This window comes from Nilaparvata lugens, chromosome 9, assembly GCF_014356525.2.
Source record: "Nilaparvata lugens isolate BPH chromosome 9, ASM1435652v1, whole genome shotgun sequence".
NCBI classification, from domain to species: domain Eukaryota; kingdom Metazoa; phylum Arthropoda; class Insecta; order Hemiptera; family Delphacidae; genus Nilaparvata; species Nilaparvata lugens.
Window position 1 is genome coordinate 44,854,346 of NC_052512.1, and position 27,328 is coordinate 44,881,673.

At 35.0% G+C, this 27,328-nt stretch overlaps 1 protein-coding gene across 1 annotated transcript in view; it reads left to right on the forward strand.

Annotated features, from left to right (window-relative positions):
• LOC111063758 (dmX-like protein 2) overlaps positions 1-27,328 on the forward strand; it is a 478,861-nt gene that overhangs the window by 390,565 nt on the left and 60,968 nt on the right. The window contains exons 46-51 of the mRNA XM_039435348.1: positions 3,936-4,145; positions 15,857-16,075; positions 18,191-18,355; positions 19,041-19,273; positions 22,220-22,392; positions 25,550-25,677. Coding sequence (XP_039291282.1) covers positions 3,936-4,145; positions 15,857-16,075; positions 18,191-18,355; positions 19,041-19,273; positions 22,220-22,392; positions 25,550-25,677 — 1,128 coding nt within the window. The remainder of the gene's footprint in view (positions 1-3,935; positions 4,146-15,856; positions 16,076-18,190; positions 18,356-19,040; positions 19,274-22,219; positions 22,393-25,549; positions 25,678-27,328) is intronic.

Consider the following 27,328-nt stretch of genomic DNA (forward strand, 5'->3'; position numbering starts at 1 on the left):
TCTAGAAGCATAAAATGATTCCGTTTATCCACCATGTTCCGTGATAAACGCTTTACTAGGAGGTTTGAGGTTAGATTCTATTATACTCTGAAAATTGAATTTGAATAGTTTATAATATCTCATTTGTATTTCATTCATCCAAATAAAATGATAGTATCTTATTGCAAAAACTTAATTCAATTCTAGAAGCATAAACTGATTTCGTTTCATAAACTATTTTGTAAACACGTTCACATCAAATCAGAATCAGCTGACTTCAAGGTTATTTTACAGCCCTAGGGCCGTAAAAATTTTACCGGCCTGGTCAGAAAACAATCACTTTCGGCCTCCATATGACGCACGTAAACCAGCTCATTACATCCAAGTGGGGCGAAAAAACATTTTTGCCCATGGTGAGAACGTTATTTTTCGCCACACAGAAAAATAAACAATATATATATGAGAATAATTGTCTATTATAAGCACTTCCGAAAGCAAAAGTGGAAGGTCATAGCTCCAGCAAATCTGAGGTAATCTGAATATCAAGAAATTGTCCGAGTATTTTTATTTTTTATTCTGATTTGTCTAAATAACCTAAAAGATGATGTTCAATTATGTGGGAGGTTGAGTTTATACTTTTTTATTCTTTCAAATGACAATAAGATGATATTATTATAAATGTTTTAATTATTGAATAATGAACACAAATAATGAAAAGTTTTTTGATCAGCTGTTTTTTGATCACCTTTCTTAGTTCCATGTTAGCGGCTGGAAAGGGTACTCTTTCCGGCCTAGGCCGGAAAGAAACCTGTTCTGACGTTAGACGAGAGTCGTCTGCAAACAATGTCTTTCAGATCTATGTAGGGACTGGAAAACAGCTGCTTTCTGTGCAGTGTGGCGAAAAATATTTTTTTTAAAAACTTTTTATCTCTAAAAAAATTAACATGGACCTTACTCTAAGGTTCAACTCACACTTAGGCGACTCAGGTGGAGAAGAGACTGGACTCTGTGAGTTGAGCCTAATTCTAAAGGTGCGTACAGATATACGCGCCGCGAACATGAGCAATTCACTTTTAATCAGCTGACTATATCTGTATTTTTACAGAAACGGTAAGATACAGATATAGAAAGCTTGGCATCAGCTGATTAAAGCGAATTGCTCATGTTCGCGGCGCGTAAATCTGTATGCACCTTATGAGTGTATGTGCGTCTGTGTACACGATATCTCATCTTCCAATTGAAGGAATGACTTGAAATTCGGAACTTAAGGTCCATAACCTATAAGGATCCGACACGAACAATTTCGATCATATGCAATTCAATATGGCGGCTAAAATGGCGAAAATGTTGTCAAAAACAGGGTTTTTCGCGATTTTCTCGAAAACGGCTCCAACGATTTTGACCAAACGTATATACAAGATTTTTGGAAATTTTGCATTTCAAGGATAATATAGAAGGAAAAAGGAGCCTCCTTCATACGCCAATATTACCGTAAAAATCAGACTATAGAATTATTCATCATAAATCAGCTGACAAGTGATTACACAGATGTGTGGAGAAGCCAGTCTATTGCTGTATTTCCATAAGGTCTATAGTTTCAATCAGGTACTTGTGGATGAGAATACTGCGTGAGGTGTACTGAACTACTAGTAAATTACGATTAAAACTTAACCGGCTTTTGTGCAACCGGGTAGGTACAAAATCATGTTATTGCTAATGATGTAATGTATAACAGCTAATTTCCCAACCGAACTGGTTTTGAAATACAATCAGGCGGTTTTTATGACGAATTACTAACTTTTTTTAGTTGGGATTACGAGATTTTTCTGCTACAAGGTTGATCTGTAAAGAAATAGACAAGGATTGCCGGATTTATTTCATTTGAAAACAAGGTTGATACGTTTGCTTCACCTATAGTGAGGTGTCTATGTTGCAAATGTGAGTGTTAACTGAAGCCGATAGTCCTAGTAGTTGTTTTTGGTGAAGCTATGTGACGCTAGTAGTCTCTCATACTGTGCCCTTCTTACACTCTTACACTCCCAACAACACACTAATAATAGACAGTGTATAGGGTGTCTATGTTGCAAATGTGAGTGTTAACTGAAGCCGATAGTCCTAGTAGTTGTTTTTGGTGAAGCTATGTGACGCTGGTAGTCTCTCATACTGTGCCCTTCTTACACTCTTACACTCCCAACAACACACTAATAATAGACAGTGTATAGGGTGTCTATGTTGCAATGTGAGTGTTAACTGAAGCCGATAGTCCTAGTAGTTGTTTTTGGTGAAGCTATGTGACGCTGGTAGTCTCTCATACTGTGCCCTTCTTACACTCTTACACTCCCAACAACACACTAATAATAGACAGTGTATAGGGTGTCTATGTTGCAAATGTGAGTGTTAACTGAAGCCGATAGTCCTAGTAGTTGTTTTTGGTGAAGCTATGTGACGCTGGTAGTCTCTCATACTGTGCCCTTCTTACACTCTTACACTCCCAACAACACACTAATAATAGACAGTGTATAGGGTGTCTATGTTGCAAATGTGAGTGTTAACTGAAGCCGATAGTCCTAGTAGTTGTTTTTGGTGAAGCTATGTGACGCTGGTAGTCTCTCATACTGTGCCCTTCTTACACTCTACACTCCCAACAACACACTAATAATAGACAGTGTATAGGGTGTCTATGTTGCAAATGTGAGTGTTAACTGAAGCCGATAGTCCTAGTAGTTGTTTTTGGTGAAGCTATGTGACGCTGGTAGTCTCTCTTACTGTGCCCTTCTTACACTCTTACACTCCCAACAACACACTGATAATAGACAGTAGTCGACAGTAATCGGAGAAGGAATTTGTAGCATAAACCACCTATAGTGAGGTACACGTTATAATGGCAGTATTTGATCAGCATTAGTGTTGCTATCCTTGTCTATCATTTGACAAAGCAGATAGCTCTATCCTTTTCTAGCTCAGTAATGTTGCCAGATTGTGTTTGAACAATCTAGAAATAAAATATTAACTTACAAAATATCAATGGTAATTATCAATCAATAATTAAAAATATATTCTCTTGATTAATATAATATAATTGATTATTTAAAATTATGTAAAACAGTTGATACCGGTATTATATCAGAAATACTGGTATCAGCAAGAAGGCAAGGCAGAGAATCGGCAACAGTGTTCTTCTATTCTTCTCCACTGCCATTATATCGTGGGCCTCATTATAGGTGGTTTATGTTGCTAATTTCTTTATCTGTTTATATTTTTATATCTGATTATTTCTATATGTGGTTATTTATGTCCAACGGATCTCGAAAACAAACGGCTGTAACGATTTTCACGAAATTTGGAATATAGTAGGTTTATGATATAAAAATTCGATTGCACTTGGTCTCATCCCTGGGAAAACTCGCTGAAGGACATGAAAAGGATAATTCATCCTTGGAAAAACAGATGATGATTTCGTAGTTTGTCGATAACAGAAGATGCGTGTGCCTGTGTGGGAGATCAGCTGTGTAATCAATCAGCTTACCGTATCTCGCGAGAAATCAAGAAATTTTAATAATCTAATTTGTTGACATGATATGGTATATGTCATAATATTCAAAGTTAATCATTATTTTACAGTTCTAAATGATTAGTGAGTGTTATTTTGCTATTCAGTTTGGTATGTAAACAATCTAAATTAGAACTTTTATGTTTTCGAATATTAGGACTGAAAATTTGACCTGAATTCAAGTGCGTGTAACATAACCTACTTTCTGGACTATTTATAGTGTATAAATCAAAAACCGGGGAAGAAACAGTTTTGGGCTGTGCCTGTTTGTCCTTCCCCAATCATTTTAAAGAATTGTGTTCTGTTTATCAATAAATAAATAACTAGCGAAGCTCTGTGCCCCGACATTTTATCATTATTACAAGATTTATTCTCAAATAATTTCCTCCTTTTTTTGAAATTTTAGGTAAAGCAGAAGATCTGTTCAGTGGTGGAGATCTAGACTGGTCCAAACCGGTTACAAAATCAGCTGATGACGAATTGGTACTAGACTGGGATGACGTACCAAAAGAAGAAGAAGAAGAAGAGGATGAGGAAGAGAAGAAGAAGGAAGAGGAGAAGAAGAAGAAGAAAGAGGAGGAGAAAGAGAGACTGAAGCTCGATCAGGCAGGAAATGGTAAGTTGAAGCATTGATGGTAATAGTATATTTTGCAACTAGAGCCGTAAATTAGACTTTTCCGGCTCGAAATCGGTTTTCAAGTCCGAGGCCGTAGGCCGAGGACTAGAAAAGATTGAGAGCCGGAATAGTATATTTCGCACCTAGGGCCGAAAATGAGACTTTTCTGGCTCGAAATCGGTTTTCAAGTCCGAGGCCGTAGGCCGAGGACTAGAAAAGATTGAGAGCCGGAAAAACATTTTTGCCCATGGTGAGAACGTAATTTTTTGCCACACAGAAAAATAAACAATATATATATGAGAATAATAATTATTCTCATTGTCTATTATAAGCACTTCCGAAAGCAAAAGTGGAAGGTCATAGCTCTAGCAAATCTGAATATCAAGAAATTGTCCAAGTATTTTTATTTTTTATTCTGATTTGTCTAAATAACCTAAAAGATTATGTTCAATTATGTAAGAGGTTGAGTTTATACTTTTTTATTCTTCAAATGACAATAAGATGATATTATTATAAATGTTTTAATTATTGAATGATAAACACAAATAATGAAAATTTTTTGATCAGCTGGTTTATCACACTTGAAAAAGTTTTTGATCAGCTGGTTTATCACACATGAAAAAGTTTTTGATCAGCTGTTTTAGCACACTTGAAATTCGGCCAATCTGATGTGATCTGAATGTCAATGGAAGTTTAGGTTAGAAGTTCTATCCTTCTATGAAAATCGAATTATTTGAATAGTTTATAATATATATCTTATCTGTATTTTATTCATTTAAATAAAATGATAGTATATTATTACAGAATACTTTATTGAATTCTAGAAGCATAAAATGATTCCGTTTATCCACCATGTTCCGTGATAAACGCTTTACTAGGAGGTTTGAGGTTAGATTCTATTATACTCTGAAAATTGAATTTGAATAGTTTATAATATCTCATTTGTATTTCATTCATCCAAATAAAATGATAGTATCTTATTGCAAAAACTTAATTCAATTCTAGAAGCATAAACTGATTTCGTTTCATAAACTATTTTGTAAACACGTTCACATCAAATCAGAATCAGCTGACTTCAAGGTTATTTTACAGCCTAGGGCCGTAAAAATTTTACCGGCCTGGTCAGAAAACAATCACTTTCGGCCTCCATATGACGCACGTAAACCAGCTCATTACATCCAAGTGGGGCGAAAAAACATTTTTGCCCATGGTGAGAACGTTATTTTTCGCCACACAGAAAAATAAACAATATATATATGAGAATAATTGTCTATTATAAGCACTTCCGAAAGCAAAAGTGGAAGGTCATAGCTCCAGCAAATCTGAGGTAATCTGAATATCAAGAAATTGTCCGAGTATTTTTATTTTTTATTCTGATTTGTCTAAATAACCTAAAAGATGATGTTCAATTATGTGGGAGGTTGAGTTTATACTTTTTTATTCTTTCAAATGACAATAAGATGATATTATTATAAATGTTTTAATTATTGAATAATGAACACAAATAATGAAAAGTTTTTTGATCAGCTGTTTTTTGATCACCTTTCTTAGTTCCATGTTAGCGGCTGGAAAGGGTACTCTTTCCGGCCTAGGCCGGAAAGAAACCTGTTCTGACGTTAGACGAGAGTCGTCTGCAAACAATGTCTTTCAGATCTATGTAGGGACTGGAAAACAGCTGCTTTCTGTGCAGTGTGGCGAAAAATATTTTTTTAAAAACTTTTTATCTCTAAAAAAATTAACATGGACCTTACTCTAAGGTTCAACTCACACTTAGGCGACTCAGGTGGAGAAGAGACTGGACTCTGTGAGTTGAGCCTAATTCTAAAGGTGCGTACAGATATACGCGCCGCGAACATGAGCAATTCACTTTTAATCAGCTGACTATATCTGTATTTTTACAGAAACGGTAAGATACAGATATAGAAAGCTTGGCATCAGCTGATTAAAAGCGAATTGCTCATGTTCGCGGCGCGTAAATCTGTATGCACCTTATGAGTGTATGTGCGTCTGTGTACACGATATCTCATCTTCCAATTGAAGGAATGACTTGAAATTCGGAACTTAAGGTCCATAACCTATAAGGATCCGACACGAACAATTTCGATCATATGCAATTCAATATGGCGGCTAAAATGGCGAAAATGTTGTCAAAAACAGGGTTTTTCGCGATTTTCTCGAAAACGGCTCCAACGATTTTGACCAAACGTATATACAAGATTTTTGGAAATTTTGCATTTCAAGGATAATATAGAAGGAAAAAGGAGCCTCCTTCATACGCCAATATTACCGTAAAAATCAGACTATAGAATTATTCATCATAAATCAGCTGACAAGTGATTACACAGATGTGTGGAGAAGCCAGTCTATTGCTGTATTTCCATAAGGTCTATAGTTTCAATCAGGTACTTGTGGATGAGAATACTGCGTGAGGTGATTACTGAACTACTAGTAAATTACGATTAAAACTTAACCGGCTTTTGTGCAACCGGGTAGGTACAAAATCATGTTATTGCTAATGATGTAATGTATAACAGCTAATTTCCCAACCGAACTGGTTTTGAAATACAATCAGGCGGTTTTTATGACGAATTACTAACTTTTTTTAGTTGGGATTACGAGATTTTTCTGCTACAAGGTTGATCTGTAAAGAAATAGACAAGGATTGCCGGATTTATTTCATTTGAAAACAAGGTTGATACGTTTGCTTCACCTATAGTGAGCTGTCCACGTTATAATGGCAGTATTTGATTAGCAATAGTATTGCTATCCTTGTCTATCATTCGACAAAGCAGATAGCGATATCCTTTTCCACATCCACAACCCTTTAAGGGCCTTCCTTTTTTAAAGGTTGTGTGGCAGAGAGGACCAGGAGTCGTAACTCCGCCTTAATAAAGGCAATTAATCAATCAATAAACTTCCCCAGATCGTTTATTAACAATGTATAAATATAATAAACTCACAAAAGGTTTTATCACAATTATGAAAATTCATTGAAATAACGCAGTTTCTTGAAGTGTTACCCGGCAAACCAATTTATAAGACGTTGTCACGTCAAAATATATTTACTTGACAAATGAAATATCACAAGAAAGAACATATAATATTACATCAATAAACCTGTATCAGCTACCGTCTATAGAAGGCATAGACAAGACAGAGGATCGGCAACGTTGTCCTCCTATCTTTCTCCACTGCCATTATAACGTGGACCTCACTATATCCTTGTCTATCATTCAACAAAAATGATAGCGCAATCTCTTTCCACCTCCACATCGTTCCCATATCGTTTATTAACAATGTAGAAATATAATAAACTCACAAAAGGTTTTATCTCAATATGAAAATGTATTATTAGTCATTGATAAATATATCTTCCAACAAATCTATACTATAATAGAGAAAATAATTGGCTTATTGACCGAGCGAAGTGAGGTCTAAGATTCAAGTCGACGGTTTGGCATTTCTCTTAATGTTTAAATGTTTATATGTTGCGCATTCACGGCGAAACGCGGTAATAGATTTTCATGAAATTTGACAGGTATGTACCTTTTTTAATTGCGCGTCGACGTATGTACAAGGTTTTTGGAAATTTTGCATTTCAAGGATAATATAAAAGGGAAAAGAGCCTCCTTCATACGCCAATATTAGATAAAAATCAGACTATAGAATTATTCATCATAAATCAGCTGACAAGTGATTACACAGATGTGTGGAGAAGCCAGTCTATTGCTGTATTTCCATAAGGTCTATAGTTTCAATCAGGTACTTATGGATGAGAATACTGCGCGAGGTCTACTGTTCACGGAACTACTAGTACAGTTAGGGGATAGGGAAATTATGTTTGACGCATCATCACAGCTCACCTGCTCAACTGATTAACTTGAAATTTTGCATAGAGATTCTTCATTTACCGCGGATGGTTATAGGCCTATCTCAAATTCTTCAATATTTCATTCCGTCAAGTTTCCAGTTTGTAAAGTTGTAAAATAGATCCTTGCAGAGCACGGGTCACCTGCTAGAGTGAAATATGAACTAGTAGTTCTGTGAACAGTAGACCTCACGCAGTATTCTCATCCACAAGTACCTGATTGAAACTATAGATCTTATGGAAATACAGCAATAGACTGGCTTCTCCACACATCTGTGTAATCACTTGTCAGCTGATTTATGATGAATAATTCTATGGTCTGATTTTTACTCTAATATTGGCGTATGAAGGAGGCTCCTTTTTCCTTTTATACTAGTAGTTCTGTGAACAGTAGACCTCACGCAGTATTCTCATCCACAAGTACCTGATTGAACTATAGACCTTATGGAAATACAGCAATAGACTGGCTTCTCCACACATCTGTGTAATCACTTGTCAGCTGATTTATGATGAATAATTCTATGGTCTGATTTTTACTCTAATATTGGCGTATGAAGGAGGCTCCTTTTTCCTTTTATACTAGTAGTTCTGTGAACAGTAGACCTCACGCAGTATTCTCATCCACAAGTACCTGATTGAAACTATAGACCTTATGGAAATACAGCAATAGACTGGCTTCTCCACACATCTGTGTAATCACTTGTCAGCTGATTCATGATGACTAAATCTATAGTCTGATTTTTACTCTAATATTGGCGTATGAAGGAGGCTCTTTTTCCTTTTATACTAGTAGTTCTGTGAACAGTAGACTTCACGCAGTATTCTCATCCACAAGTACCTGATTGGAACTATAGACCTTATGGAAGTACAGCAATAGACTGGCTTCTCCACACATCTGTGTAATCACTTGTCAGCTGATTCATGATGAATAAATCTATAGTCTGATTTTTACTCTAATATTGGCGTATAAAGACATTCCTTTTTCCTTTTATACTAGTAGTTCTGTGAACAGTAGACCTCACGCAGTATTCTCATCCACAAGTACCTGATTGAAACTATAGACCTTATGGAAATACAGCAATAGACTGGCTTCTCCACACATCTGTGTAATCACTTGTCAGCTGATTTATGATGAATAATTCTATAGTCTGATTTTTACTCTATTGGCGTATGAAGGAGGCTCTTTTTTCCTTTTATACTAGTAGTTCTGTGAACAGTAGACCTCACGCAGTATTCTCATCCACAAGTACCTGATTGGAACTATAGACACGGGTTTTCTGCTAGTAAAATATAATACAGTATTTCAAACAAGAAGGAACAGTTAATATCACATGAGATATACTGGTATCATCTATCCTCCTCTATAGAAGGCAGTGAGAATCGGGAACACTGTTCTCCTATCTTTCTCCACTGCCATTAAAACTTCCTCACTATAGTAGTTGATATAATCACTACAGTAAGGTCCACGTTATAATGGCAGTGTTTGATTAGCAATGGTATTGCTATCCTTGTCTATCATTCAACAAAGCGGGTTGCGCTATCTCTTTCTCGCTTTGCTCTGTTGCCTGATCGTCTTTTAACAATATAGAATTCATAATTAATTAACAAAATATTCCATCTTAGTTACAAAAATTCATTATGAGCTTATAGGAAAATATAATTTCTTACTTAATAAAATAAAATTGATTATTATAAACAAGAATGAACAGTTGATATTACATCAATAAACCTGTATCAGCTACCGTCTATAGAAGGAAGTGACAAGACAGAGGATCGGCAACGTTGATCACCTATCCTTCTCCACTTCCATTATAACGTGGACCTCAATATAGTCTCAGGAGTGCTTGATAAAATATGATTGATTATTTTAAACAGTTGATATTACATCAATAAACCTGTATCAGCTACCGTCTATAGAAGGCATTGACAAGACAGTGAGGATCGGCAACATTGTTCTTCTATTTTTCTCCACTGCCATTATAACGTGGACCTCACTACAGTTTTATCATCTTTTTATTGTATTTATCCTTTACTTGTTCAACTGGAAACTTCTTTGTAATTTGGAACGTAAAGTTTGAATTTTATCTTCAAATTTTCTGAAGTAATCTGTTTGGTTTTGTAATTTGAAATAGATTATAAACTAGATTTTTATTGCAGTTATTTCTGTTGGATGACGTGATCATAATGTAGATCTAATGACCTCGTTTAGATCTATAGTGAGGTGCACGTTATAAAGTCATCACCTGATGCTATCCTTGTCTATCATTAGACAAAGCAGATAGTGCTGTCCTTTTATAACTCCACAACGTTCGCACATTGTACTCCAATAATAATTTATTAATACATTGATAGATGCAGTATCATTCTCACCTATGAATGATTCCGAGCAACTGGCTTAAAGCCTTGAATAGAATAGAATTTTATTGGTCATTCAAAATTCACTAAAATACATCGACCTCTTCAAATTATCTTTTTCTATATATATAAAAGCGAAATGGCACTCACTCACTGACTGACTGACTGACTGACTCACTCGCAGAACTAAAAATCTACCGGACCAAAAACGTTCAAATTTGGTAGGTATGTTCAGTTGGCCCTTTAGAGGCACACTAAGAACGGATTTGGCAATATTTTAACTCTAAGGGTGGTTTTTAAGGGTTTAAAGTTCGTCTTTTAGCATGTATATTCTTCTAATTCTCTTTAATAATAATTGAAAAATGTCCATACCATATGTTAATATAGAACTATAATCTAGAGAGAGTACCTCTTCGAAACAGTTGTTAACTGGCAACTAAATTAATAATTTTGTCAGGTTGGCATTAAGTTGAGTTGACTTTGTTAGGTTGGCACCAAGTTGAAGATTGAAATGCATTTATCGCGGAAAAATTGTTTCATAAATTCATACATACATTACATTATATTACATATTTTTTAATATAACAATATTCAGGGTTTAGAAATAGATACCTCACTATATAATATATGTGTCGAGGTTATCATCAAATTAATACTAATTTATGCTACAACAGATAATACAAAAATTCCAAAAAATCTAAAACTATTATCTATTACCCTAAGCATCACCTAGTACAAAGATACTAAACCGAGGTACTATTTTCTACCTATAAATTACCTTATTTAAAAAGAATACTACTTATATCTAAATCCTACTTACTATTAGTTCCTCACTACTTCGTATCCCAATACTGAATAACCAATGTCTAATTTTTCTTTTGAAGCTATTGAAATTTTCCTCTCCTTTGATTTCTAATGGTATTCTATTAGATATTGTAGGCCCTAAATATCCTAGTGATCTTTGCCCAAATGCTGTCTTGGTACTTCTTGGTTGTAACGTTCTCTTATTCTAGTATTATGGCTATGATTTATGATATGGTTCCTCCTATTTTGATGTTTTTTTTATATACCCTAATAACAACAATATATACATTTGCCTAACGCTGATTACTCTATTTTCTATAAATAATTCTACAGTAGGAAACCGGATTTCCCTGTTTCCCATTATTTTCAAAATGCGTTTTTGAGTTTTAAATAATGGATCTATAAAACTGAAGTTAGCTGCACCCCAAACTAACAGACCGTACCTTAAAAGAGATTCAACTAATGTTAAGTATACAGTTTTTAACATTTCTTTGTCTATGATACGCCTTAATTGATAGAATTTGTATATAAGCTTCCTTATTTTGGCAGTTGTATATGTTATGTGCTTGTTCCATTTCAATGAATCATCTACTATTATTCCTAAATAGGTACGTTATAATGGCAGTGTTTGATTAGCAATGGTATTGCTATCCTTGTCTATCATTCAACAAAGCGGGTTGCGCTATCTCTTTCTCGCTTTGCTCTGTTGCCTGATCGTCTTTTAACAATATAGAATTCATAATTAATTAACAAAATATTCCATCTTAGTTACAAAAATTCATTATGAGCTTATAGGAAAATATAATTTCTTACTTAATAAAATAAAATTGATTATTATAAACAAGAATGAACAGTTGATATTACATCAATAAACCTGTATCAGCTACCGTCTATAGAAGGAAGTGACAAGACAGAGGATCGGCAACGTTGATCACCTATCCTTCTCCACTTCCATTATAACGTGGACCTCAATATAGTCTCAGGAGTGCTTGATAAAATATGATTGATTATTTTAAACAGTTGATATACATCAATAAACCTGTATCAGCTACCGTCTATAGAAGGCATTGACAAGACAGTGAGGATCGGCAAAGTTGTTCTTCTATTTTTCTCCACTGCCATTATAACGTGGACCTCACTACAGTTTTATCATCTTTTTATTGTATTTATCCTTTACTTGTTCAACTGGAAACTTCTTTGTAATTTGGAACGTAAAGTTTGAATTTTATCTTCAAATTTTCTGAAGTAATCTGTTTGGTTTTGTAATTTGAAATAGATTATAAACTAGATTTTTATTGCAGTTATTTCTGTTGGATGACGTGATCATAATGTAGATCTAATGACCTCGTTTAGATCTATAGTGAGGTGCACGTTATAAAGTCATCACCTGATGCTATCCTTGTCTATCATTAGACAAAGCAGATAGTGCTGTCCTTTTATAACTCCACAACGTTCGCACATTGTACTCCAATAATAATTTATTAATACATTGATAGATGCAGTATCATTCTCACCTATGAATGATTCCGAGCAACTGGCTTAAAGCCTTGAATAGAATAGAATTTTATTGGTCATTCAAAATTCACTAAAATACATCGACCTCTTCAAATTATCTTTTTCTATATATATAAAGCGAAATGGCACTCACTCACTGACTGACTGACTGACTGACTCACTCGCAGAACTAAAAATCTACCGGACCAAAAACGTTCAAATTTGGTAGGTATGTTCAGTTGGCCCTTTAGAGGCACACTAAGAACGGATTTGGCAATATTTTAACTCTAAGGGTGGTTTTAAGGGTTTAAAGTTCGTCTTTTAGCATGTATATTCTTCTAATTCTCTTTAATAATAATTGAAAAATGTCCATACCATATGTTAATATAGAACTATAATCTAGAGAGAGTACCTCTTCGAAACAGTTGTTAACTGGCAACTAAATTAATAATTTTGTCAGGTTGGCATTAAGTTGAGTTGACTTTGTTAGGTTGGCACCAAGTTGAAGATTGAAATGCATTTATCGCGGAAAAATTGTTTCATAAATTCATACATACATTACATTATATTACATATTTTTTAATATAACAATATTCAGGGTTTAGAAATAGATACCTCACTATATAATATATGTGTCGAGGTTATCATCAAATTAATACTAATTTATGCTACAACAGATAATACAAAAATTCCAAAAAATCTAAAACTATTATCTATTACCCTAAGCATCACCTAGTACAAAGATACTAAACCGAGGTACTATTTTCTACCTATAAATTACCTTATTTAAAAAGAATACTACTTATATCTAAATCCTACTTACTATTAGTTCCTCACTACTTCGTATCCCAATACTGAATAACCAATGTCTAATTTTTCTTTTGAAGCTATTGAAATTTTCCTCTCCTTTGATTTCTAATGGTATTCTATTAGATATTGTAGGCCCTAAATATCCTAGTGATCTTTGCCCAAATGCTGTCTTGGTACTTCTTGGTTGTAACGTTCTCTTATTCTAGTATTATGGCTATGATTTATGATATGGTTCCTCCTATTTTGATGTTTTTTTTATATACCCTAATAACAACAATATATACATTTGCCTAACGCTGATTACTCTATTTTCTATAAATAATTCTACAGTAGGAAACCGGATTTCCCTGTTTCCCATTATTTTCAAAATGCGTTTTTGAGTTTTAAATAATGGATCTATAAAACTGAAGTTAGCTGCACCCCAAACTAACAGACCGTACCTTAAAAGAGATTCAACTAATGTTAAGTATACAGTTTTTAACATTTCTTTGTCTATGATACGCCTTAATTGATAGAATTTGTATATAAGCTTCCTTATTTTGGCAGTTGTATATGTTATGTGCTTGTTCCATTTCAATGAATCATCTACTATTATTCCTAAATAGGTACTTTATATTGTCAGAGCGTTCTATTAGTGGGCAATTACAATTATTGTTACTATTTCTATCACAAGTATGAAGCTTCATTGTTGTCATGTGTGGTTTTGTGCTATTTGTTAAAGAAAAAGCTAAAAATTTTGGTTTTTCTGAATTTAATGACAATAAGTTATTTCTTAACCAACTAGTGATTTTTGTTAGTTCTATCTCTGCTGTTTGGAACACTTCTTCCCAGTTTTTTCCTTGAAAAAGGAATGCTGTATCGTCAGCAAAGGCTATAATTCTGCCTTGAATTTGAATGGAGCACCACTCATTTGCAAAGATCGAATACAAAATTGGTCCTAAAACTGTTCCTTGAGGTGTTCCAAAATTCATGGAACCCTCTGAACTCATATGGTTCTCGACCTTTGTTTTTTGATGAGAAAATTCATCTGCATGGAGCAACATGTTTAAAAATTGACATGAAATTAAGTGGAGAGCGGCACTGCGTTTTGGCAGTGTACCGCCGTCCCTCTTCAGCCGGCGACCTGGATCACTTCGTTCAAGATTTGGAGTCTTATTGCCTTTCTAAAAAAACTGACAGAACAAACTGGATTGTTGGGATATAAATTGCTGCAGTTTGCCGGAGACTACAGATCCATTGTCACAACACTATCAGGATGTTCTATGCGGTACTGGGTTTGTGAGTTGCATTAGCGTCCCAACTAGGGTTACCAGTACTTCAAAGAGTTGTATTGATCATATCTTTACTGACTATGGTGACACAGATATTGTTCGCTCTGGTGTCATTATGTCTGAACTCACTGATCATTATTTCATTGTAGCGGGCATAGATCCTCTGTCGCGTGTTGAAGTTTCTAATGGGATACCTCAGAATTTTACTATTATAGACAAGGCCAAAGTAAGTTCCCTTATTTCAGAGACTGGACCTCAATTAAACAATTTAATAATGTCAATTCAGCTTCAGTTACATTTATAGAAACCTTAAAAAAATTCATAAACATATCCAAAAAAGAAAAAATTGTTTCTGCTAAAACTAGAAAACTCAAACCGTGGATTACTAGTGGTCTCATTAAATCAATCAGACACAGAGATAAGTTGAGTAAACAGTTGAAGAGGCATCCCCAGGATTATCATTTGAAAAACATTTTTAGGACTTATAGGAATACCTTGTCTAATGCTATTAGAGAAGCAAAGATAAGTTATTATCGTAATAAAATCATGGAGGTGAAAAACGATAGCAGGAGGCTATGGAGTAGTATAGCGGAAATGACAGGAACTAAAAAGAATAGAGAAAAATTCCCTATTAGTAATTTTATACATGATGGAGCTGCAATTGACAGACACAATATAATTGATGTTGCCAATGATTTTAATGCCTATTATGTTAATGTTGGTGCCAGCCTTGCCAGTGCATTTCCCCCGGTCAGCGAAGTTGTTGTAGATGATCGAGATCACCAATTGGACTCCAGACTTGACTTGCAACATGTTACTGAGGAAGATGTGGTTAGGGTTATAAATAGCATTAGAGGAGGTTCATCTCCAGGAATCGATGGCATCTCCACAGATAGTAAAAATCAGACTATAGAATAAATTATTCATCATAAATCAGCTGTCAAGTGATTACACAGATGTGTGGAGAAGCCAGTCTATTGCTGTATTTCCATAAGGTCTATAGTTCCAATCAGGTACTTGTGTATGAGAATACTGCGTGAGGTCTACTGTTCACAGAACTACTAGTATTAATTTAGTTTCAATTAATCTATGTTTTTTTCTGTTTTCAGCACCACCAGAACCCAAAAAAGAGCCACAACAAATGGACATAATGGCCCAACAGCTGAAATTCGTCGCCTGCCTCAAAATATTAATGGAAGAACTTTCAACTTTAGCAACCGGCTATGAAGTGGACGGCGGTCAGCTGAGGTATCAGCTGTATTTATGGCTGGAACGGGAAGTGGATGCACTGAAACAGCTGTGCAATTATTCAGCTGATTTGCCCAATTGTAAGTTTATAAAAAAACTAGTTAAACTAACTAGTTGAATTAACTGTTAAACTAGTTGAATTAACTGTTAAACTAGTTGAATTAACTGTTGAGCTAGTTGAATTAACTGTTAAACTAGTTGAATTAACTGTTAAGCTAGTTGAATTAACTGTTAAACTAGTTGAATTAACTGTTAAGCTAGTTGAATTAACTGTTAAACTAGTTGAATTAACTGTTAAACCAGTTGAATTAACTGTTAAGCTAGTTGAATTAAATGTTAAACTAGTTGAATTAACTGTTCAACTAGTTGAATTAACTGTTAAACTAGTTAACTAGTCTAACCAAGGTCTATAAATACAGGTCATGACACTCATGTTCCTTATGGAGCGGCCATTTTATGGGGTCTTTATGACGGTACATTTGAAAATCCAATCTAATTCAATTTGCTTGTAATAAAATTACTGTATGTATTTTAAAAACAATATTCTAGTTCAGATAATATGTGAATCCAGGTTTTCAATTTTTTAATAATGAATTTTCAATAATAAATGCTTCAATTATTCATTCATTTATTATTAAAAATTGTTCTTATTCTTGTAACTCAAGGATTATGATTCAAAAGGCATTGGGACAAGACAGAAATATGGGTGGCCAATTTTAAAACGAGTTCATGTTCCCAATCAATTAAATCTAAAAATCAACAATTCAGTTCCTAGTTGGAATCTAAATATTATTATTCTGTCGGAAGAATTTATTTTACAATTCAAAGTCAAGCAATATCCCTTGAACAATATTACAAAATAACAGATCATGTTGTTCAATCCATAATGATAACAGCTGATAAATTTGAAAATTGGTGAACTAGAACCCCATAAAATGGCGATTTTGCAATGCATCACGGGACTGTGTCATGACCTTTATTTATAGACCTTGGTCTAACTAGTTTAGTTCAACTAAACTAGTGACCCCCTGGGTAGGAGAACTCGCTCATGAATTGTAAAATTGTAATCTTTGAAACCCGCATCTTTCAATTATACAAACTTGATGAAAATCATGGAAACAGTTGAATATTCCTCTAACAGGAATAATTTGACAGTAGGTTTCATTAGGAGTCTATGGCTCAACTGACACTTAGGCGACTCAGGTGGAGAAGAGACTGGACTCTAGTGGAGAGCATGTGTTTCCAAATGGTGACGTCGCGGAGACTAGAATCGACTGGTCTGAGTGTCACCATTTGGAAACACATGCTCTCCACTAGAGTCCAGTCTCTTCTCCACCTGAGTCGCCTAAGTGTCAGTTGAGCCTTAAGTATGTACTAGCCGTCAGGCTCGCTTCGCTCGCCATATCCGTCTAGCCAGGATCATCCAAGAATGATCATCCAAGATGATCCGTCTGGATCATCCAAGAATGAGATCAGCAGGCTCGCTTCGCTCGACTGCATTTTTCATTTTTATCATATATTAGGACAATCCAGTCGGGGGTCCAGACTAAACGGCTGGCTAAACGGATATGGCGAGCGAAGCGAGCCTGACTGCTAGTAATATAATATTCCCAGGATTGAAGTAGCAGTGCCCAATCAATTTTTCCGCGATAAATGCATTTAAATCTTCAACTTGGTGCCAACCTAACAAAGTCAACTCAACTTAATGCCAACCTGACAAAATTATTAATTTAGTTGCCAGTTAACAACTGTTTCGAAGAGGTACTCTATCTAGATTATAGTTCTATATTAATATATGATATGGAAATTGAGAGATTGGGAGAAGAAGAATATACATGCTAAAAGACGAACTTTAAACCCTTAAAAACAACCCTTACAGTTAAAGTATTGCCAAAAGATTTCTGAGTGCGCCTCTAAATGGCCAACTGAACATACCTACCAAATTTGAATGTTTTTTGGTCCGGTAGATTTTTAGTTATGCGAGTGAGTGAGTGAGTGAGTGAGTGAGTGAGTCAGTCAGTGAGTGAGTGCCATTTCGCTTTTATATATATATAGATTTAATAACAAACTGTATTATTCATTATTTTTCCCCAATTATTTTTGAGATATTAGTAAATAAATCACTCTAATAATGGCTCCAATATTATTTTCTGTGAATCAGTGAATGAATAAATGAATAAATCATTTTTGATTAGATGACGGTGTTGGCGAAACAGGGCCTGACCAGTTGCGTGAATACAATAGCACACCGACTTTCGGCAGAGGGGAGAAACCGACGTTGCATGACATTCTTATGGCTGAGAAACTTGATTTTGAAGCAAAAGTCTACAGAGCTGCTAGGCGCAAACGATGGTTAAAAGGTAGGCCTACGTTAAAGAATAGAGAAAAGATAGCATAAGAAGATATGCCATGGTTTGTAGAATTCATTCAAAGTTTGGAAGTTTTGCATCAAATTATGGTGTTGTGTATCAAGTTGAGATGATACTGTATCGAGTTGAGATGATACTGTATCATAGTGTGGTGATACTGTATCATTTATGGTGATACCATAGGGAAAAGACAGCATAAGAAGATAAGCCATGGTTTGTAGAATTCATTCAAAGTTTGGAAGTTTTGTATCAAATTATGGTGTTGTGTATCAAGTTGAGATGATACTGTATCATTTATGGTGATACCATAGGTAAAAGAAATAAGAAAAGGCATAAGAAGATAAGCCATGGTTTGTAGAATTCATACCCAGTTTCAAATCTTGGTCCTACCATTTTTTTTGCAGATGATACTAATTGTTTTATCTTATCCCAATGATAAATCATTATAAAATAAGTTATTATGATAGTGTACCAGATTTTTCTTTTATTTGTGATTAATTTATTGACTGTAATTGATTATGTTGATTCTAATATGTATATTGACAAAGCAGAAATTCTCTACATACTGTAAATGTGATGTAAAGAATGTAATTGCTAATAAAGAATCTTAATTTTAATTTTAAAATTAAGAACCTAACCTAACCTAACCTAATATTGTTGCCCTGTTCTCTGTTAGCGAACGAGACTTTGCTGCGCACTCTGCTGAGCTACTGTTCGCTGCACGGGGCGAGTGGGGGCGGCCTGGCCTCGGTGAGGATGGAGCTGGTCCTATTGTTGCAGGAGTTGCAGCAGGAGAAGACTCAACAACAGCTGTTGTCACCCCTGCCCTTCCCCACCACTCTGCCCTTGTTGTCCGCCTCGGTCGCCTGCAACAAGACTGTTGTTGCCGATCCGGTCAGAATGCTACAGGTTAGTATATGTAGGTTGTTACATAGGGGTGTGGACACATTGGCACAAAAAAAGTTGCCACTGCCGATTGATACAGGAATAAATTGATGTTATTACATAGGGGTGTGGACACACTGGCACCAAAAAAAGTTGCCACTGTTGATTAATGCAGGAATAAATGGATGTTGTTACATAGGGGTGTGGACACGTTGGCACCAAAAAAAGTTGCCATTGCCAATTAATACAGGAATAAATTGATGTTGTTACATAGGGGTGTGGACACATTGGCACCAAAAAAGTTGCCACTGCCAATTAATACAGGAATAAATTGATGTTGTTACATAGGGGTGTGGACACATTGGCACCAAAAAAAGTTGCCACTGCCAATTAATACAGGAATAAATGGATGTTGCTACATACGGGTGTGGACACACTGGCACAAAAAAAGTTGTCACTGACGATCAATACAGGAATAAATGGATGTTGTTACATAGGGGTGTAGACACAGTAGGTTGATTCAGTTGATACTAGTTTCAAATCAATTAGTCTTAATTATAAGGGTGTGATCACACTAGAACAAAACAGTTGTCGTCGATTCTGTGGGAATCCAACAGCCATTGTGAGGCCAATGTTATAATAACAGTGGATTGATTGATTGATTGATTGAGTACTTTATTTATGTAGATTACAATATATACTGGCTTATACACTTATATACAATAGCTTACAATACAGCAAAATTATAGATGAATTTACATAATATAGACTAAGTAGATAATTATTGAACTGTATATGATATGAAAAAGCAATTTGTAATATAATAACTATAGATAATAATCATATTGTTATGCATCTACATAAATTGGCGGAGCTTTGGACATATCAATGTCCATTCTTTGGAAAGAATATTAAAAATATCCTCCCCACTAACTCTCTACCAAAAAAGAGAAGAGTGGAGAAAGAGAAGTAGAGGATAGCTGATGACGGTATATCTGATGTTATTTCAATTGGCCATTTTTGATTAAAATTATTATATTTCCTTCATCAAGAAAATATATTTCTCAATAAGTAATAATAATAATAATAATAATAATAGATTTTCAAAATTTAGATTAATTTTAATATCGGGGCACCCAGCTTCGCTCGTTATTTTTATCTATTGATAAACAGAACACAATTCTCTAAAATGATCGTGTTTATATTTCACAGCTGGCTATACGTCAACTTATGAATTTCGGGGATGCAATAATTTGATTTTTCACATACTCATTTTTCCACTATCCACAGCTGTTTCAGCCAAGGATGAATTATCATTTTAATGTTGTTCAGCGAGTTTTCCCAAGGATGAGACCTAGTGCAATCGAATTGTTATATCATAAACCTACTATGTTCTAAATTTTGTGAAAATCGTTAGAGCCGTTTTCTAGATCCGTAGAATATAAATAACAAGATATAAAAATACAGAAATTGCTCGCTTAATATAATAGAATATTTCTACATTGTTACAAAACGATCTGGAGGTAGAAAAGGATAGATTTGTGGAATGATAGACAAGGATAGCAACACCAATGTTAATCAAATACTGCCATTATAACGTGGACCTCACTGTATTAAAATAAAAAAATTGTTACCAGGTATTTATCATGAGTTGAATGATACCAACAGATGTTACTCAAATTCTATCTATTCGAATTTACATTTTGACGTGACAACGTCTTATAAATTGGTTTGCCGGGTGACACTTCAAGAAACTGCGTTACGTTCCCACGTTATGCGCTCACAATGAGAGCGAGTGAGAGCGTTCGTTTCGGTTCACGGTCGTCTGGAAAGAGCACGAATAGGAGCAGTGGCGAGCAACGCAGCAGCAACCCGAAGGCATTCACCTGGGGAGAGAGTGAAACGGAGCAATCTCCTGCGACTGCGCCACTACTTAGTGAATAGGTTATGTGAATAAGTATAAGTGGATAGGTATAAGTGTAAGTATAATAGGTATAAGTGAATAGGTTATGTTGTAGTAATCACAATGTTGTGGTAGTTTTCAATCACAAAAGTAGTATAAATCGTTTCTCAGCCAATAATAATTTGTTTAACTTGAAAAAATGAGCGCGACTTGCTATGTAAAAAATTGAATCGAGCACAGTTAGCCCGCCTAAGAGCGAGAGAGACAGAGTGATTTTGTTGAGGATGTGTGAAGGTAAAAATAAAATTTTGTTAATATGAAATTCAGTGCGAGATTCTTTGTATAAATTAATGTTTGAAATATAATTCTTTGTATAAATAAATGTTTTAAATTGTTACTATTATTTCATCCTTCTTCCTACTATAGGAATGAATAATATTCACATTAAAATTATTTTTCCTACAGTTACGTTGAAAAGTGGCCATTGCAGCACTGATTACAGAACGCAAAGAATCACTTTTCCGCTCTAGTGCGGGAAAAATTTTTCTGCACTCCAGATTTGCAACATGGCAACGCAAAATACTTAGTAGGTTATATGGAGCAACAGTGCAGCAAAATCAAAATGAAGTTGGTAACAGTGACTGCTGTGGCTGCTATAGTGAGCAGAGGTGCAACCAAGCACAACGCGCTAATTATTATTCATTATATATTATAACCAACGACAACGAGGACTTTAGGATTTTAGGATTAAGGTTTTTATCAATAATAAAATTACACAGAAAAACATTTGATGCATTTCAGGCAATTTTACCCATAATTACCCACTTTTCATATTCAATGGTACTGTAGGAAAAACTTAATGTGAAATACGTGCGCAAAGTTCCTCTGCTGCACTCAAGAAACCATTCCGTTTCTTTCCATAAACGTTTCTTTCGGTGCAGCAAACTGACACTTTGCGCACTAGTTGCACAAATAACTATTTCAGTCATCTTAGATTGGAGTTTATGGAAACGGTTGTATCATTTTATGTATATTTTTTGTGATAAATTTGTTGTTCTTTATTGCAGGCTCTGACCCACGACATGCTGCAAACCATAATCGAACTTCGTAACCCGCCAACTTTAACCCGGGTTAACCTTAGCGAAGTGTTTGTGCTACGCGACCTCTCAGTGGCTTTGTCGGCCTGTATCTACCAGTCACTGTGTGACAGCGACAGTTGTAATGTCAAGCAAGCTGATAGGTGAGTTAACACTAAACATAGAGGAAAGATAGTATAAGAGGATATGCTATAGTTTGTAGAATTCATTCAAAGTTTGCAAGTTTTGTATCAAATTATGGGGTTGTGCATCAAGTTGAGATGATACTGTATCATATTATGGTGATACTGTATCATGTGTAGTGATATGCCATGGTGTTGGACCGTTATGTTGCAAATGTGAGTGTTAACTGAAGCCGATAGTCCTAGTAGTTGTTTTTGGTGAAGCTATGTGACGCTGGTAGTCTCTCATACTGTGCCCTTCTTACACTCTTACACTCCCAACAACACACTAATAATAGACAGTGTATAGGGTGTCTATGTTGCAAATGTGAGTGTTAACTGAAGCCGATAGTCCTAGTAGTTGTTTTTGGTGAAGCTATGTGACGCTGGTAGTCTCTCATACTGTGCCCTTCTTACACTCTTACACTCCCAACAACACACTAATATAGACAGTGTATAGGGTGTCTATGTTGCAAATGTGAGTGTTAACTGAAGCCGATAGTCCTAGTAGTTGTTTTTGGTGAAGCTATGTGACGCTGGTAGTCTCTCATACTGTGCCCTTATTACACTCTTACACTCCCAACAACACACTAATAATAGACAGTAGTCGACAGTAATCGGGGAAGAAATTTGTAGCATAAACCACCTATAGTGAGGTACTTCTTATACGTTATAATGGCAGTATTTGATCAGCATTAGTGTTGCTATCCTTGTCTATCATTTGACAAAGCAGATAGCTCTAAGCAGATATCTAAAGCAGATATACTGTATCATATTGTGGTAATAACATAGATAAAAGATAGCCAAAGAAGATCCCATGGTATTGGGCGTTTATGTTCCAGATTACACTGTTGACTCGTACCCATTAGCTACCTGGCAAATATTCAACTATTTGTAAAACATTCGTAATAAATTCCCAGAATTTTGATTTGTACACTATAAATATTCCAAAAAGTAGGTTATGTTCCAAACACTTCAGGTCAAATTTTGATACAAATACAAAGTATTTGAAAACATAAAAAATTTATTGAATGAAAAAGACTAAGAAATTGTCAAAAACCCACTGATTTATTGATAATTAGAAAGACCTGTTTCGGTTATTACACCATTGTCAATCTCTGATGAACTAAAACTAAATACAAGAGCAGCAGAATTTATACTAGTAGGCGAGTACTGCTATTGGTCGAGGGCATGAACGCCTGCCATTGGCCTAGCTAGACAGTCTCCTCCCCCTACACGGTGTGACAAAATGGCGGCTTAAGCAACAGAATCGCCATGATAATAAAATTTACTTTCAGTACAAAATAAAAACCAAGAAAACAAATGTGAAAGATGATAAAATAAATATGTAAATGGAAAAACTATTGACTAATGTATGCTTACATGTTTATGATAAAACTAAATTCGTAGTGTTGTACTGGTTGAAATGAATCTGGTCATTTAAACTATACTGGGGATTTTCCTTAATTACTCTTGTTATTTCTAAAGCCTCTAGAATATTCAAAGATCTGCCTTTGTTATTAACATGCAGAAACTCAACATTCTCCTTAACTGTGAACTTGTGATTATTTGTTATCAAATGTTCTGCAAAGTTATAATGGGGAATCTAACTTTGCAGAACATTTGATTTGATTTGTTTTCTTGGTTCTTATTTTGTACTGAAAGTAAGTTTTATTATCATGGCGATTCTGTTGCTTAAGCCGCCATTTTGTCACACCGTGTAGGGGGAGGAGACTGTCTAGCTAGGCCAATGGCAGGCGTTCATGCCCTCGACCAATAGCAGTACTCGCCTACTAGTATAAATTCTGCTGCTCTTGTATTTAGTTTTAGTTTATCAGAGATTGACAATGGTGTAATAACCGAAACCGGTCTTTCTAATTATCAATAAATCAGTGGTTTTTTGACAATTTCTTAGTCTTTTTCATTCAATATGAATAATTACCACAATATCAACTTCTCAACTACACAAAAAAATATAAAATTTAGATTGTTTACATACCAAATTGAATAACAAAATAATACTCACTAATCATTTAGAACTGTAAAATAATTATTCACTTTGAATATTATGATATATACCATCTCATGTCAACAAATCAGATTATTGATATCTCTTGATTTCTCGCGAGATACGGTATTACACAGCTGATCTCCCACACAGGCACACGCATCTTCAGTTATCGACAAACTACGAAATCATCATATGTTTTTCCAAGGATGAATTATTCTTTTCATGTCCTTCAGTGAGTTTTCCCAGGGATGAGACCTAGTGCAATCGAATTTTATATCATAAACCTACTGTATTCCAAATTTCGTGAAAATCATTAGAGCCGTTTTCGAGATCCGTTGAACATAAATATATACCCATATAACCACATAACCAGACAACCATATAACTAGTAGTTCTGTGAACAGTAGACCTCACGCAGTATTCTCATCCACAAGTACCTGATTGAAACTATAGACCTTATGGAAATACAGCAATAGACTGGCTTCTCCACACATCTGTGTAATCACTTGTCAGCTGATTTATGATGAATAATTCTATAGTCTGATTTTTACTCTAATATTGGCGTATGAAGTAGGCTCCTTTTTCCTTTTATACTAGTAGTTCTGTGAACAGTAGACCTCACGCAGTATTCTCATCCACAAGTACCTGATTGAAACTATAGACCTTATGGAAATACAGCAATAGACTGGCTTCTCCACACATCTGTGTAATCACTTGTCAGCTGATTTATGATGAATAATTCTATAGTCTGATTTCTACTCTAATATTGGCGTATGAAGTAGGCTCCTTTTTCCTTTTATACTAGTAGCTCTGTGAACAGTAGACCTCACCCACAAGTACCTGATTGAAACTATAGACCTTATGGAAATACAGCAATAGACTGGCTTCTCCACACATCTGTGTAATCACTTGTCAGCTGATTTATGATGAATAATTCTATAGTCTGATTTTTACTCTAACATAAATAACAAGATCTAATACAGAATAATCAGATAATACAGAAATTGCTCGCTTAATATGATAGGATTGTTAGGATTACTGTGTATCCATTTATGTATTCTGTATTCTCTTCCATCTATGTATTTATTGGTGTATTTTATGTATTAATGAATACATTTCTTTATCCAGTTACCAGAGTGTGGGCCCAGAATCGCTGACATGCGCCAGTAGTCATTTGATTGCCGGACAAAATCGTAAGAGAAGATACAGCACTGATGAACCCCTTCAAGTCACTACTTCTCCTGCCAAGTGGCCTGGTAATACATCCAAAGTCATTTATTCATTCATTCATTCATTCATTCATTCATTTTTCCTACAGTTACGTTGAAAAGTGGCCATTGCTGCACTGATTACAGAACGCAAAGAATCACTTTTCCGCTCTAGTGCGGGAAAAATTTTTCTGCACTCCAGATTTGCAACATGGCAACGCAAAATACTTAGTAGGTTATATGGAGCAACAGTGCAGCAAAATCAAAATGAAGTTGGTAACAGTGACTGCTGTGGCTGCTATAGTGAGCAGAGGTGCAACCAAGCACAACGCGCTAATTATTATTCATTATATATTATAACCAACGACAACGAGGACTTTAGGATTTTAGGATTAAGGTTTTTATCAATAATAAAATTACACAGAAAAACATTTGATGCATTTCAGGCAATTTTACCCATAATTACCCACTTTTCATATTCAATGGTAACTGTAGGAAAAACTTAATGTGAAATACGTGCGCAAAGTTCCTCTGCTGCACTCAAGAAACCATTCCGCCCTCGCCTACGGCTCGGGCGTAAACGTTTCTTTCGGTGCAGCAAACTGACACTTTGCGCACTAGTTGCACAAATAACTATATTCATTCATATTAAATAAACAAACAAATACATCCCAATTACTTCTAATTGTAGTAACTTCTAATACTTGAGTGCAAAAAATTGCAACCTTGCAGTGCTACAAATTGATAGTGCTATAATAAGGTCCACGTTGGTGGCAGTGAAGAAAGATAGGAGAAAAACGTTGCCAAGTCTCTCCATTTTGCAACTGAGTGTACACAGCTGTTACTTAATAATTCATCCCATCAAATTTAATCTAAAAATAATTATTTCCTCAATAAAATAATCAATTTAATGTCAAATTAATCAAGAAATAGTTATTTGTGCAACTAGTGCGCAAAGTGACAGTTTGCTGCACCAGGCTCGGGCGGAATGGTTTCTTGAGTGCAGCAGAGGAACTTTGCGCACGTATTTCACATTAAGTTTTTCCTACAGTTACCATTGAATATGAAAAGTGGGTAATTATGGGTAAAATTGCCTGAAATGCATCAAATGTTTTTCTGTGTAATTTTATTATTTATAAAAACCTTAATCCTAAAATCCTAAAGTCCTCGTTGTCCTTGGTTATAATATATAATGAATAATAATTAGCGCGTTGTGCTTGGTTGCACGTCTGCTCACTATAGCAGCCACAGCAGTCACTGTTACCAACTTCATTTTGATTTTGCTGCACTGTTGCTCCATATAACCTACTAAGTATTTTGGGTTGCCATGTTGCAAATCTGAATTTCAAAGCAACAGAAATTAAGTTATTTGGTAGGTATTCTATTCCAATTTCTTTGAAAAATTATAGAAGAATATAAATGCTTTTTAAAATAAGTAATTTAATTGGAAATAATTCTGAAATAACCTTTCAATTATTTTTTATACCGGTACGAGTAGGTCTAACCTAAACGTGTAGGCTAACTGGATAAAGACTAGGATGGTTAGTTATCAACTTTTAAAATGTCATTTCAGGTATTTTAATTTGTGTTTCTCATACGGTGATGTCTAAAAATTATTTCATTGTTTCAAAAATACATTTTAAAATCAGTTATACGACTTGTGTGCTTAAGTATTTTGATGAAATGAAGAAAAAAAATG